The sequence below is a fragment of the Mus pahari genome, chromosome X, assembly GCF_900095145.1.
Source record: "Mus pahari chromosome X, PAHARI_EIJ_v1.1, whole genome shotgun sequence".
Lineage (NCBI taxonomy): Eukaryota > Metazoa > Chordata > Mammalia > Rodentia > Muridae > Mus > Mus pahari.
The window spans coordinates 73,393,924-73,409,210 of record NC_034613.1 but is presented as its reverse complement, the minus strand read 5'-3'; the positions used below and the strand labels follow the sequence as shown (position 1 = coordinate 73,409,210).

Here is a 15,287-nt window from a genome sequence, read left to right as displayed (position 1 = left end):
TCAGACCAGTTAGTTGGAAATGCACTGTCACTTTTTCTGCATGCTCCCTCAGAGGACCCTCCTGGAATCCTCCAGAAGCCTGTCCCAATAAAGGAAACAGAGCGCTTTATATGCCTGAACAGCCTTAGATTGTGTTAAAAGTTTGATCATTTTGGAAGTATAAGCAGACTTTTTATAATAAATATATAAATAGAAAGCCTCTAGGTTTCATAATGATTGATAGTTAAGCCTTTAATCTAGTCTAACTTTCAATAGTATCCAGGCTCATTTTCAAAGATTATATACAATAAATAAAACTATCGGGTCTTAGGCAGGGAGTATAGCTCAGTAGTAGACCACTTGCTTACTTTGTCATAGACCCTGAATTTGATCTCTAGCACTAAAATCCAGCCTTGAAAAATAGCCAGTCTTTAATTAGAGAGCATGAAAGAAGGGAAGTAATAGTAAGAATATACAGAGCATTTTCCGTTTTGCTATTGGACACCATATATATATATATATATATATATATATATGGTGTTTTGTACTATCAAAAATTCATGGGAATAAGATTGTTACTGTCTTCATGTTAATGACTAGGGCACTACAGGTTCCAGGGCCATTTGCTAACAAATGGTAGGCAAAGGAGTCAATGTGAAGTTTTCCACTTAGGGTTCTTTCTGGTACATCATCCTTACTTTAGGAATCACATCTCTTAATTCCTCTGATCCCTTAATGTCAGCACAAATTGCTCTTTGGTAATATTTTCCCTACTGTGGTCTCTGGGAACTAGACCCAGAGACCAGAACGCAAGAGCTGTAGTACTGAGATATATCCTTGGCCTTGTAATATGTTTTTTTTTCAAAAACTGTTTTATAAAGTTTTGGCAACCAACCACCTAAATCTCACTTTGCTTCTTATTGTCCATACTGGTTGAAATAAAAATAAATCAGCATTGATAATTTAATTGTTACTTGTCTAAGTTAAACTCTCTTTGAACAAACATCTGAAATCTAAGCACTCTTGTTTCTTAAAAGTAGTTTGAGTAGAAAGAAGTTACTTGATAAAATACAGCCTTCCGGAAACTATGTTCCATGCTAGTAGTTATTTTAAAATTTATTGGTTGTTCAATAATAGCAGCAAGCACATCAAAGCACTAACTTTGATCTGCGATCACATAGCCCAGTTGTCATTTTGTAAATAAATTGTGTAGCATGATTCAGCAGACTGCTTATGGCCTAACACTAACTAACCAGAAGAAGAGCCTGAGTCTCCTGACTGCTAGTCTAGTGTTTTATGTTCCTTTTCCAATGCCCTATCTTTTCTTGTTACTCTATGAACACTTCTAGTCTCTGTCTGTGTCCTGCTCATGTAGTTGAAACACTTGCTTTGTCTTGTCTGCACACCTCCTTTGGCATGTTGCTCTTCTTGATCATTACTATTAAAGTTACGTTACTAGAGCCAAGTTTTTTGTGGCTGTTCCTAATCCCTTTTTAAAAAATTTTATCAGAAAGCTGGGGCCTTGGAAGGTGTGCCAATATCTGGGGTAAGTATTAGCACCAAATATCTTCCTGTCACTCCCCACCCCTACCCCTATCCTACATTGTTGTGGTTTACCTTCTCTTTAAGTCAGCCACATAATGAGTTAGAGGCCAGCCTGGGTTACATGAGATTGTGTCTCCAGAAAGGGGATTGGGGAGGGAGAAGAGGAAGGAGGAGGAGGAGGAGGAGGAGGAGGAGGAGGAGGAAGAGAGAGAGAGAGAGAGAGAGAGAGAGAGAGAGAGAGACTTATCTTGATTAATAAATGGGTGAAATCCTAATGGGAAGAAATGTAAGGCATAGATAGTTCACTCCTTGATAAATTAAAGGACACAAAAATAAACCTATGGTTCTTCAGGAAAGGAAATTAGTAATATCTCAGTATTTTTTATTTTTCATTGTCATTTATAATTTTAGTGTTTGGGGGACCAGTCTGCTGCTTTGGTGGGACAAATGTGCTTCCAGGATGGACAGGCCAAAAACACGTGAGTTTAAGAGAACTGGCTTAAGAAACAAGGTTGTTTTGTTTACTCCTATCTCCTGGTGCTTTAAAAGCTTAGCTAAAAGGCAACACATTAGTCACTTCAGTGTGGAGATACACATTGTATTTACAATTCATTTCTACCTTTCTCCCCGTTTCCCCTTTTTTCTCTCTGCCTTCAGTCTTATACAGCCCAAGATGGCCTGAAATCCCTGATCTTTCTGACTCAATTACTGGATTCACTGTCCTATGCCAGGACACCGGACACCTGGTTTTATGCCACACTGGGGATTGCACTCAGGACCTCATGCATGTTGGCTAGCATTCTGCCAAATCAACCACATCCCTATGTCTGATTATGTCTTTTATTTTTAATTTGGTTTTGGTGTTTTTGAGATAGGACCTGACTCTAACCTAGAGAATTTCAAACTAGGTAGCTGAAGACTGGCCACAAATTCCCTGAAAATTCTCCCATCACAGTGTCCCATGTTTCAGGCGTTTGGTTTGTTGTTTTACCCCAAGGCCATATTCTTTTCTTTTTTAAAAAAGCTAGGTCGATGGGATTGATGGATGGGAATTGTGAAAAAATGGGGAAAAGTCATAATAAAGATAATTTTCAGTGTATTATCCTGCTTAGGTTTTTCAAAAATATATTTTTATAGGATATTTAATGCAGTTCACTGAGCAGTAAGAATGAAAGAAAAGAAAACTTAATAATGTTTTTCTTCTATTCTTTTCTCTTAATTAGTTATTAAAAAGTGCCTACCGCATTTCATATATTGAGTGGCAGAAACAATATATTCCAAGAGATGAAATAATAGTGACAATTAAAATACATGCTCAGAAAATGGCTATTGTGTTGTATGTAATGGTCCATATACTTGAGATATCACTCAATCTACATTAATCCTATTATTTGGGAATCCTACTTTTCCTATGTTATAAGTCAGATAACTAAGATTTGGAGAGAATAATTAATTCATGTAGTGTCATGAAGCTAGTTAGTCAGAAGCATAATATTTGTACATCAATTCATTGTGTTACTTAATTGTGATTCTAGACTTTGTTGTGGCTATGATTTACTGTCTGCCCTGTATAGAAAATATGTACATAAACATATGGTAAGACTGTATCTTCCCCCACCCTTGTTTTATATTTTTTAAATATTTGTTTGCTTTTTTAACTGTTTACTGTACTTATAGCTTTTTAAAAAATATTTATTTATTTATTTATTTATGTATTTATTTTATGTGAGTACATTGTTGCTATCTTCAGACACACCAGAAGAGGGCATAGAATCCTATTACAGATGGTTGTGAGCCACCATGTAGTTGCTGGGAATTGACCTCTAGAAGAGCAGCCATTGCTCTTAACCATTGAGCCATCTCTCCAGCCCAGCTTTTTTCTTTTATTCTTGTCTTATATATTATATCCTAGCTATGGTTTCCCCTTCCGCAGTCTCTCCCAGATCCTCCACTACCACCCCCCAACCCCCACCCTCATCTTGCTCCTCCTCCCCTCAGAGAAGAGTAGGCCTCCCAGGGAAATCATTCAAACTCAGCATAACAAGCTACAATAAGACTGGGCATATACCATCTGATCGAGGCTGGACAAGGCAACCCAGTAGAAGGAAAAGGGTCACACCAGTAGGCAAAAGAGTCAGGGACAGTGTCTATGTCTCTCTCCCCTCTCCCATGGTAGTATTCCCATAAGAACACCAAGCTACACATCCGTAGCAAGGACCTAGTTCAGATCCCTACATCCTTCCTGATCTCTCTGAACCCCCATGAGCCCTGGTCAGCTGATTCTGTGGGCTAGAAGATTGTATCCTTAATGGGTTTTTTTGTTTTGTTTTTGTTTTTGTTTTTTTAAATGAGGTTTTCCTAATTCTGTCATCAAGGATTTTTGTTAGTTGGTTTAGATTTGTTGTTTTATTTTTAAAGTTTGTTGTTTTGGATTTGTTGTTATTATTGTTGTTGTAGTTGTTGTTGTTGGGAGATAGGGCCTTGCTGTGTAGACCCTTTGCCTGGACCTTGCACTGCATCTCGGCCTGCTGTGAAACTCATCATCCTTCTGCCTCAGTCTCCCAGGTGTTAAGATTATAGGCACATGTCAGCACACCCTTTCAGGCAAGGTCTCATGTAGCTCAGTCTGTCCTTAGACTTACTGCAGTACTCCTGTCCTTATATCCCTAGTTCTGGGGAAATAATGATGGGATCGCAGGCACACACTACCATGATGAGTTCTTTATTTTTGACTTAGGCAATTAAGTTCGTTTTCTACAAATAATGAAAGACCTTGCAGTCCTAAAATAAATGTTATTGTAATTCAGCAGGACCAGCCTCCCTTATGTGAGAAGGTTGACCTTATTCGAATGAAAGATTGTTTGGAAGAGGATATATGAAAATTCTTTGTAGGTTGTGCTGACCTCAGGTTATGAAGGAACACTTGAGTCAACATTAAGTGTGGAAACATTTTCTTTGAATCAGGGTTCCAGCAACCGAATCAGGAGTTACAGAAAAGTAGGCTGGTTTTTTCCCCTTTCCTCCTCTGCCAGGAACACTGCTTGTCAATCAGATGCTATCTCTGTAAGTCCATTAGCTAGCACAGTGTGCATATATAATAGGGACCCAGTAAAATAGCTTTCATGTCCCTCTCTACTGTTCCGTTCTCTCTTTGCCATGGTCTGCCAAATGTGTAAGTTATTAATTGAAGTTAGGTAATAATTATGTAGTACCTATGACATAAGAAACATTGCAATAAATGTCATGGGCTTTTCGAAGTAAGGCCAGAAAAATCACAGAACAATCACCCTAGACTTGATTCCCGCAGTATAAAAAACCGTGATGTTTTCTAGAATGAGCAGTGCTGGAGAGTGCAGCAGACACTTAATAAGGATACAACTAGGAAGGTTTAGTATAGAGAATGAAGAGAACATTAGGGTAGGAAAATGGTTGAAAATGAGACAACATAAGCCCTGGGGCTTGGCTTGTATTCCAGGCACTTGGCAGACAGTCTGTGCTAAGTGGTGAGTTCCACATCAGCCTGAGGTACTCAGCATTAAAAAAAAAAAAAAAAAAAAAACAGAGCTGTCAGGGTAGGTGGTATTTAGAGGAACAATATAGTGGCAGGAACATATCTTGGCGAAATTCCCATCCTGGCAGACAGGAGGAAGAATCAGAGGACAGTAGATTGAGGACTTAGTATAGCCCTCAAAGGCACACATCCAGTGATGTATATCCTCCAGCTAGGCCTTATCTTCCAAAGCATCCACAACGTCCCAAAATAGCCCCAGTAGCTGGGGACCAAATGATCAGATCGTGAGCTAATAAGGGATATTTCATTCACACCATAAACATTCTGTAGAGCTGTAAATTCCAGGCCAAGATTTTTGTCTGTTTGTTGTTTCCTTTTCTTCTTTTCTACTTGATAGGTAATGGATAACTTCTGAACATTTATGATCTGGTGCTTAGGTGTGACTGGAGTTGTCAGTTAATATGATGACAGTCTTAGGTCAGCGCAAGGAAAAGCTAGAGGACAGGAACCTGTGGTATGAGCCATTTTACCCTCATACTACAGACTCCAAGGATGAGGACAGAAAGGGAGACTACAGGGATTCACAGGGCACTGCAGATAGCCAAGGGAGAATTAGTTGTAAGGTCTAGACCCAGGGACTGACAGAGGGTTAGGATTACTAGGTGTAAGGAAAAGGTCCAGTAAAACAGTTTGGGTTTAAACCACATTTGTGGTACTGTAAAGTTATGTATTATACACACAAGGACATGCGAAGTGAGTTAAGTATAAGTGGTTTTATGTGTTTTGCCCACATATATGTTTGCACAACACACGTGCTTGGTATACATGGAAGTCAAAGGAGAGCATCCAGTAAGCTGGAACTGGAGTTGTAGGTGGTTGTGGGTGCTGGGATTAGAAACCTCATCCTCCAAGAAAGCACAAGTACTCTTCACTGCTGGGCCTCTACTCCAGCCCCTGTTGTCAGCTGTGTTGTCACAGGTCTTTAATCCTACCTAGCACTCTAAGAGGCAGAGGCAGGGAGATCTAGCGTAGGAGCAAGACTCATTGGGCAGGAAATGCAAGCTTAGGGAGCATCTTAGGGTTTTGTTGCTGTGAAGAGACACTGTGACCAGGACAACTCTTATGAAAAGAAAATATTTTACTGGGGCTAGTTTACAGTTTCAGAGTTCCAAGGCCAGCCTAGTTAACATAACAAGTTCCAGGTCAACCAGGTCAATACAGTCTAATAAAGAAAAGCGTAAAACCTGCGTTGAAAATGTATTCCAGTAAACTGCAACTCTTCTTTGAAAAGCCCACATCCGTACTCTTAGGCACGGTTTTATTGTTTTCTTGAGTGCCTTTCTTTGTACTTTTAATAAAATCCCAACTCAGCTTCATTTTAAAAAAAGCATGGAGAGATAATAAGCTTCTATTTTAGTGATGGGGCAGTAAAAACGGACTGTAACTCATGTGCTTTAATTTGTAAATGCATTCCCTATACTTAGTGTATTTGACAAGTGTTTCTACAAACTTAAGTATTCAGTAATCCCATACCTCTCGGGTGTGTCACCTGTTCATTTAGTAAGCCAAAAATCCACTTAGAAAGAAATAGAATATTTCTAGATAAACCTTACTTATAATAATATTGTATGAAGAAAATATTTATCAGGGAAAAATGCATTTGGCTTATGTTTCTTACCCAAGAACAATGAAGCCAATAGGATAATAGTAATAGATTCTTCCATCATCTTTCTGCCAGCATGGAGATGAGGCACTATTAGAATGTCACCAACACAGTTAAAACCATGGTTATACAAGGCATAGGAGCAAGACTTGTGGGGCAGGATTTCCAGACTCAGGCAGTGTCTTAGCGTTTCTATTGCTGTGGAAAGACACCAAGACTGTAGCAACTCTTAATAAGAAAAACATTCAATTGAGGCTGGCTTATAGTTTCAGAGGTTTAGACAATTATTGTCATGGTGGGAAGCATGGTGGCACACAGGCAGACATGGTGCTGGCGAAGGAGCTAAGAATTCTATATCTGGATCTGTAGGCAACAGGAAGAGAGCCACTGGGCCTAGTTTAAGCTTCTGAAACCTCAAAGCCCACCCCCAGCGACACATTTCCTCTAATCAGACCACATCTCCTAATAGTGCCACTCCGTATGACTAAGCATTCAAACATATGAGTCTGTTGGTCCAGCGGGGGGGGGGGAAGTTGGGGAGAGGGGGATTCCTATTTAAACTACCACAGACAGGCAGAGTCAATTGTGGCTGGAGCAGCCTTGTTATCCCTGCCTACTTCAAAACTGTTTCTCTGTGACCCTTGCTAGTATCAGTTGGAGTTAGTAACTGCTCTTCCATACACAAGTCAAAACTATCCATAATTTTTTTTGGCTTGTGGCTGAGTCCAAAGCTTATGCTAATAAGACTGCCGTGAAATTCAGTTCTTTCATATCAACTGTGCTGAGTCCTGATTTTGATTATCCCACCACGGTTGGAATACATGATGGCCCTGCAGAGAGAATGAGATCAGTGAGCCTTAAATAGCTTTTCCCTTGTATGTCACTTTTGTCTTCACTTTCGAGCTACCTTTTCTGCTATTCCATGTTCTGCCTTTCACCCTGCCAGAACCTAGTGGTGTTTCTCAGTCTATAGCTGTTATTAGTGACAGAGCTAAGCTAGCCAATTCTATTGGTGAATGGCTATTAGTCATGGTGCTTCTCCAGTCATATTTTACAAACACAGCCTTTGGCCTATGACTGACTAAGTGCTAAATTCTGTGCCTGCATTTCCCCCACAAATTGCTCTCAACATTTCCTCCTAGACTTACTTTTTAAATATTCTTAAAGAGGATTTAGTGTGTGATGTTTTTTAGCTTTCAGTACTTTTCATGAAATGACTTTAGTTATACTAAGTAAAATGTCAATTTTGATCATTTGCTATTTGCTTTTGATAAAATTGTCAAGCTGTTCTTTCTGCCTCCACCTATAGGTATGGAACAGGGTGCTTCTTACTGTGTAACACGGGCCATAAGGTTGGTTTTTCTTTTGAATTCAGATTGATGAAAGTCTTCTTATTTATAATACTTGAATATAATTCACTATTAATTTGCTTTGGGGGCCTTCATCTTTTACTTAATCTTTATCTTGGTTTAACTTGGTTCAGTTGAAATGATAGAAAAATCATAAAATTTGAGTGATTCTAATAAGAGGCCTTCTATGCTTTTTTAAATTCTGTATGTGTTCTTTTGATCATGTTAATGGAAAATATAGACTTAGTACCATGTCAGATTCTTCCTGAAAATCCAGTTTGAAACAAAGAATGATGAGTCTGAGTGTGTTCTTATTACCAATGACTCAGACTTACTTTTAATCATTTTATTAATAGAATTATTATGAATAAACATCTATTTTAAGTGGGCATGGTGGCACATGCCTTTAATCCCAGAATTTGGGAGGCAGAGGTGGGCAGATCAATGTGAGTTCAAGACAAGCTTAGTCTAGCGAGTTCTAGGCTAACCAGTTTAACACAGTAAAACTTTGTGTCAAAAATAACAACCAAAAAAGTATTTATACTATCCTTTACATTTTTTCCACACTAAAATCTTTGTTTTTCTTTCCTACAGTGTGTATTTTCTGAACATGGCCTTCTGACAACTGTAGCGTATAAACTTGGCAGAGACAAACCTGTGTATTATGCATTGGAAGTAAGTTCTTTTCAATCAGTACAGATGTTATGACATACATTCAAACAAAGTGCATGAAAATGGTGGGGAGAGGTGTTATTTTGAGACAGGATCTTGTATCCCTGGCTGTCCAAGAGCTCTGTATTGTCTTTCCGATTGACCTTAAACTTATGGCAATTCTTCTCCCTCTGCAATGCCATGAACAACCACACCTGGAACAATTACCATGTTTTCTAACATCTTTTCTCACACATTTTAATATATAGGACTCAAAAAATAGCCAAGTGGTTTGGACTTTGATTGGGTAGAGAGAACCTTGGATTAAACTAGGGGTCAAGGCTCCCATGAGACAAGATGGTAATCGCTTCCATTGTGGGTACCAATTGATGTTGTCACCTTGGGGATATTATTTACCTGTTGTATAAACCTAAAATTTTCTATCCTTAGTGTTTAATGATGAGATTGTCAGACTTTAGTGATTCTGTCAGCTTAAAAGCTTCTGTTAGTGACTGAAACGCCCCAGGGTTCTGTAGTGGATCACTGGGCACAGAGAGGCGGACCAACTCTTCTTCACTTGTGTCTCCATTAGTATTGTGTTACATATGGATGTGGGAAACAAAGAGAGGTGACTTGTCCCATTTATCCTGAGAAACATCTGTTTCAGATACATTTACAAATTGTAATAGAACCTTATCGGTCTAAAGCTGTAGTACAAGGTAGGTGTGTACAGAGCCGTTAAAGGAGTTGGTACAGAGCTCAATGATGGAGTACTTTGTCTAACATCCTCAAGGCTCTAGATGAATCCTAGATTCAGGCTCCAGCATCACAAAAAGAAAGAAACAAAGAGCAAAATATTGGTGTAGAGTCACAGAAGCAATATTTCTTGTAAAAACAGACATGTGTCTTACGATCATGTGTATACAGTCAACTCTGGATCTTTTTAAATGGACTGTTTGGATCCATGGCCTCTAGGAGGTGTCTATCACTGAGCTATGTCCCTAACACTGTGTACCTAATATTGGAAGGACTACCTGGTAACTTACTGGGACTCATTTCTTAGAATGTCTGATGATAATTTAGTTAAGGGCTTTGACTGCTAGTCATAATTAAAACATTTTCTCCACTGTTAGGCCTACAGCGTGATAAACATTAGTCCAGTTTTTCTACCCCTTCCCATAAGCACTGCAATCTCTCTTCCCAAACTATGTCCCTTATTTCATAGCACTGATGGTTGAGCCTAGGGCCTTGAACCTGCTAGGCAAATGCCCTATGACTAAACTATATCCACAACACTCTCAACCCTTTTCTTTACACAAAGGCATCTGTATATTAAAGTTACTTTAACACTTCTCAGAATTTAAAATCCCATGAACTCCTTTTCTCCTTTAGTCCCCAATTTGGAGACCACTCAGGATGGCATTGCTCATATGAAAAAATGGATGTTTTGGGAGTTTTCAGTAATTATAGCAGCATCTGTAGTACTATTAATATGTTTTGTTTGACCATGCATGAGAAACAGAATTTTAGGTATTTTAGATCTGGGGGGAAGGGCCTCTAGAGCAGGGTCACCTACCTTTCTTCCAATGTCACCCAATATGAAATCTTTCTCTCGTCTTCTTTTCAATAAGAGCCTTCCTCCAAGCTTCTGTTTTAAGATAGAAAATCTGAGCCTTTTAAAAAAAATTTGAAACAGGGTCTTGTGTATCGCATGCAGGTCTAAAATTTGCTATATAGATAAGGATGAATAACTTCTCTTCCTCCTGACTTTCCTTTTTGAATGATGGAATTATAGACATTACCACCACACTTACTTATAAACTATTTCTTAGTAGCATCCCTAGAAATGGATCTAGGCCATCTGTTATATCTCCATATGCTAGGAGGCAGCTTTCTGTTTGTCTGAATCTCCATCATCCAGTTTAAACTGCCTGGGTGACCTGGCCTCACTCATATGCTTGGTCGTTTTGAACGTTCATTCCAAGTCGCCAATCTTTCTAGAGAGAAAAGGATGTACTCAACAATATGATTTGTGTTTCTCTTACCATAAGCATTGCTCTGCTATTCTGGCCTGAAAACATATTTAATTTATTTTAATAACTTCTTTATACTTTTGGTCCTTAGAGCATATGCTAAAGTATTCTCTTTCTCAAGCCAAGCCTGCTCCATCATGTATTTGTACAAAACTGTACAGTTCATCTAATCTAGGGCATTCTTTCTTTCTCTTTCTCTTTCTTTCTTTCTTTCTTTCTCTCTCTCTCTCTCTCTCTCTCTCTCTCTCTCTCTCTCTCTCTCTCTCTCTCTTTTCGAGATAGTTATAGTTATACAGGGCCATTCTGCTATTATCCAAAGTACTTTTATTTGCCATAATATGCACATGAACACACCCCTATAAAAACCAGATTTTTAATACATCAGTAGATAGGATTCCCCCTTTCTATCTTTACTGAAATTTTTGACAGTTAATATCTTTAAAACATTTTAAGAAATCAAAACAAACTAAAAAGAGAAATAATGCCAGATTGATAAAACTTGGTGAATTTGTACTAATTCTTTTTGTCAGTTTTCAACCCTTACAGTCTTAATGCCTTTAATTTGACATATTGTTGGTAGGCTTAGGAATCAAAACTATTATAGCTTTACTTTCTGCCCTCTTTAGAAACTAAAACTATAGATGCCTATCATTACCCTTCTATCCCCCATTCCGTTTTTCCTTTTGATTCTTGAGCTAGGATATCCGTGGATAGCCTAGAACGGCTCCTGTCTCTGTGTGCCAAGGGAAGGACTTGAAGCTATTAACCCCCACGGGCAGGGTTTTGAGTCTTCCTTCTTTCTCCTACTGATTTGAGAGGAGTATGGATTAGATTTTTTTCCAGCTTATTTTTTCTTTTACATTTAAAAAATATAATTCAACTAGATCTCTAAAAGTATATATAACAATTTCATAGTTTTAATCTCCCAACCATGAAGAACACTTCAAATACTTTACTCCTAGAAACTGCTAGCAATGTTGAAGTCTGTTGTTGTTTTTATTTCTTCTTTTTCCTTCAGCATACAATGATTGCTAGTCTTCTTTGCAACTGAGAGTAACTAATATTGATTGACTCATTATATACATTTCTGTATCCAGTATCTTTGTTTTGAGGCTTACTCTTGCTGTGTATCACAAGCTGGTGTCTAGGGTATTTGTCCCAGCCTGCCAAATGCTGGCATTATGCATATTTGCCACCACACCTAGCCCTAGAAGCATTTCTTTGCTCCCATACCTTTTATGTCCACATATGCATATATGTATATATATATATATACATATATGCATGTATACACACACACACACACACATATATATATATATATATATATATATATATATATATATATATATATAACTTGATAGTGTTTTTGATGTGTAATTCTTTTAATAAGAATATAGGATAATAAGCCTATTTGCTTTTAGGCTTTTACTTATTTTTTCCTCATTTGGGGAAAGTATACATTTTTAGATTAGCATTTTTTACCACATTCCCTAGGGTGCATTTAGTTATTTGAGACATAGTCCAGACTGGCCACAGAAGTCTTTCTCCTTCTGCCTCCTGAGCATTGGAATTAGCACAGTTGGCCTTTGGTACTAATGAGACCCCTGATGTCACTTTGAATGTAGTTGCTTTGCAGGTTGTTTCTCTCATTGCCTGAGAGCTTTTACCATTCTTTCTTTAGCATTGGTGATCTAGCGTTTTGCTGTGATGTGCCTGGGTTTGGATTTATTTTTATTTGTCCTGTTAGGTACTTGGATCCCAGGCTATCATCAGATCTGGAAAGTACTCAGCAATTATCTCTTCAAATATTACTCCTCTACCATTACTTCCATCTTCTTCTGGACTTGCTATTGGATGACTATTGGAACCTTTCAGACCATGCTCCATGTCTGTTAACTACCCTTGTTTATATATATTTAATCTCTTTGTTTCTCTGTGCTGCATCCCTGGTGAGTTACTCAGTATCTACCTTCCATTTCCAAATTATTTCTTAAAAATAAACACAAATGCATAAGATCCATTTGTTTTGTATTGTGAAATGTTAAGACAATACCTGAAGAGATATGAATTAGGGATGGAGAGAGGGCTTATCAGTTTAGAGGACCCACTTTCTATTCCCAGCACCCACATGGGGGCTCACAGGCTCTGTAACTCCAGACCCATGGAATCTGACACCCTCTTGTGGCCTCCACAGGTACTGCATGAAGGCAAAATACCCATACACATAAAATAAAAATAGATCTCAAAAAGAGTATGTCTAGAGAGAGTCAGAGAATATAATAGAATATATTTAAGTTTAAAATTGGATTTGAATAATAAAATATATAACAAAAATATGAATTATCCACTGTACAGCTTGTCAAATAATTACAAAGAGAATATGATGTAATCTCTGCTCAGGTCAGGTCGCAGAACATCATCAACTTTCAGGAACCCATTTATGCCACCCACAGTCACAGTAGCCTCTGTATTCCCTGAGAGCAGTGTCCTAACTTTTAGCATAATCATTTGCTATGTTTATTTATAGTTCTAAGACTCAAATCTGTAGCCTTAAACAGTGTACATGATGGTGATAGATTAAAGTATGCAGGGAGAAATAAACAAAAACAACCATGAGCATGTGCTTGTGAGTCTCAGTCCTGCATCCTTTGGTCTGGCTTCTTATGATCTGGCATTATTCTTATGACATCTACCCTTATCTTTAGAGACAGCTGATTCTTTGCTTCATCTCATTACTGCAGTTTAGAATTTAAGTTTGGATTGTATGTGTATTGTCTTTGGTGTATGTATATTATAAAAAGTGAAGATTAACATTTGTATATATGCCTTCACACACACACACACACACACACACATACATACACATACACATACATTTATATGCCCATGTATACGTTCACACATTTTATAAGAGTAGACACTCTAGGCCATAGATTGTGCATATTGTCTCTTTGAGTACATCTTGCCACCACTTTGTCACAGTAGCTTAGGGAGCTGTACCCAACAGCAATGTAGAGGACCACTAATGTCCTCATCTATGTGTGCTCTAGAGCTGGTCCCTTTCCTTTCATTTCATATTTGTAGTACTGGGATTTTGGGTTCTTTTTCACATCTAGCTGATTTTGTTTCCTTTTTCTCTTGAGTCACAATTTCCTGTTGGTTTTGAGAAAGGCCCTCACACTGTAGTTCCAGCAGGATTCACACTTGCCAGCTTCCTACTTAAGCCTTCCCAATCCTTGGATTAGAAGTGTGTGGCATGTGTGTGCATTTGCTGTGCTTCTTGTTTCTAATGGAAGCCATGCCCCAATTTATCTCTTCAGTTATTCTTAGCACTCATATTAAGGTCTTTGTCAGTCTGAAATGAATTCTATTGCAGATGGTGAGTTTGGTGGCTGAACTTTTATTATGGATTTCTTCATGAATTTAAAACATGTTTTATGCACCTTCCATTATGCATACCCTTAGTAAGTTAAGTGTTTATTTTTCCATACCCCTACACAAGCAGAGCTTTTCCTAAGCCTCTAGCTTCAGGCATTGTGCCTGACTTTATTCCCTGTCTTGCACCAAACATTTTGGACTCGTTTCCTCTTGAGGAAGCAGTTTCTGGCTACCATTCCTACTTCTTGTCACACACAAGAGAAATAAATCAGAAGCCACTATTCTTGCAGTGCGTTCTTACTATACTGCCATTTCCAGTCTTATCCACATGAATGTTCCTTTGTATTGAATGTCAGTGTATTCTGCTTTATAGTTCTTTCTTCATTTCGCCTGTGTTGAAAAACAAAACAGCATTTTTAAAGTATAGACTGACCATGTTTATGTAAACATCTACATAATCTTCATTGCCAGGAGGATTTTTTTTCCTGTTCCTCTCCGGTGATTCTAGGCCTAACATTTTTAAATCTCTGAGTTCTCACTTCATCTTATGTGGAAAGGAATCAGGGCACACGATCCTTAAGGTATTCTGAAACTGTTGTCTCACGTCAAGCTGTTTTGCTTTGTCCTGCCGTTTCTGGTTGGAAAGTGTTTCTTCCTGGTGGAAGCAAATAGAACAAAGGAAGGCAGTTATGTGGTCAGTCTTCCCTCTGTCGTCTATCTGTAGGACACTGTCGTCTTGAAGCCATGCTTTCCCTTTCCTTGTTCCACTTCCTTTTTCTAAGTATCGTTTCATAAAACTAGCCTCATTTGGGGGCCTGTAATATAATCCTGAACTTTGCCCTTTCTTAGGCCTTGAGACTTCCATGTTCTGTATTTTCTTATTAGGACATAGGCCTTGTGTGTGTGTGTGTGTGTGTGTGTGTGTGTGTGTGTGTGTGTGTGTGTGTGTGTGTGTAAGCACTTGGCTGCATGAGCGTGCCATGACACATGTGTGAGCTCAGAGGACAGCTTCTAGGAATACTTGCTGACTCAGAGGAAAGCCAGACTACCTGTCCATTTTGTCCATCCCTTTATCCTAACAGCCCATCAAAGTGTATAGGCAATACAAAATCTTATGTTAAGCCTTTTCTTTTCTCCTTTTAAATATAAGCATTAGAGGCGTCTGCATTCTTCCA

The 15,287-nt window shown here is 38.4% G+C and overlaps 1 protein-coding gene across 6 annotated transcripts in view; it reads left to right on the top strand.

Moving 5' to 3' along the window:
* Window positions 1-15,287, top strand: part of Gk (glycerol kinase) — a 73,828-nt gene that overhangs the window by 38,256 nt on the left and 20,285 nt on the right. For all 6 annotated transcript variants that reach the window (XM_021188837.2, XM_029534022.1, XM_029534020.1 and 3 more), the window contains 4 exons: window positions 1,490-1,525; window positions 1,936-2,003; window positions 8,008-8,050; window positions 8,642-8,722. In XM_021188837.2, coding sequence (XP_021044496.1) covers window positions 1,490-1,525; window positions 1,936-2,003; window positions 8,008-8,050; window positions 8,642-8,722 — 228 coding nt within the window. The remainder of the gene's footprint in view (window positions 1-1,489; window positions 1,526-1,935; window positions 2,004-8,007; window positions 8,051-8,641; window positions 8,723-15,287) is intronic.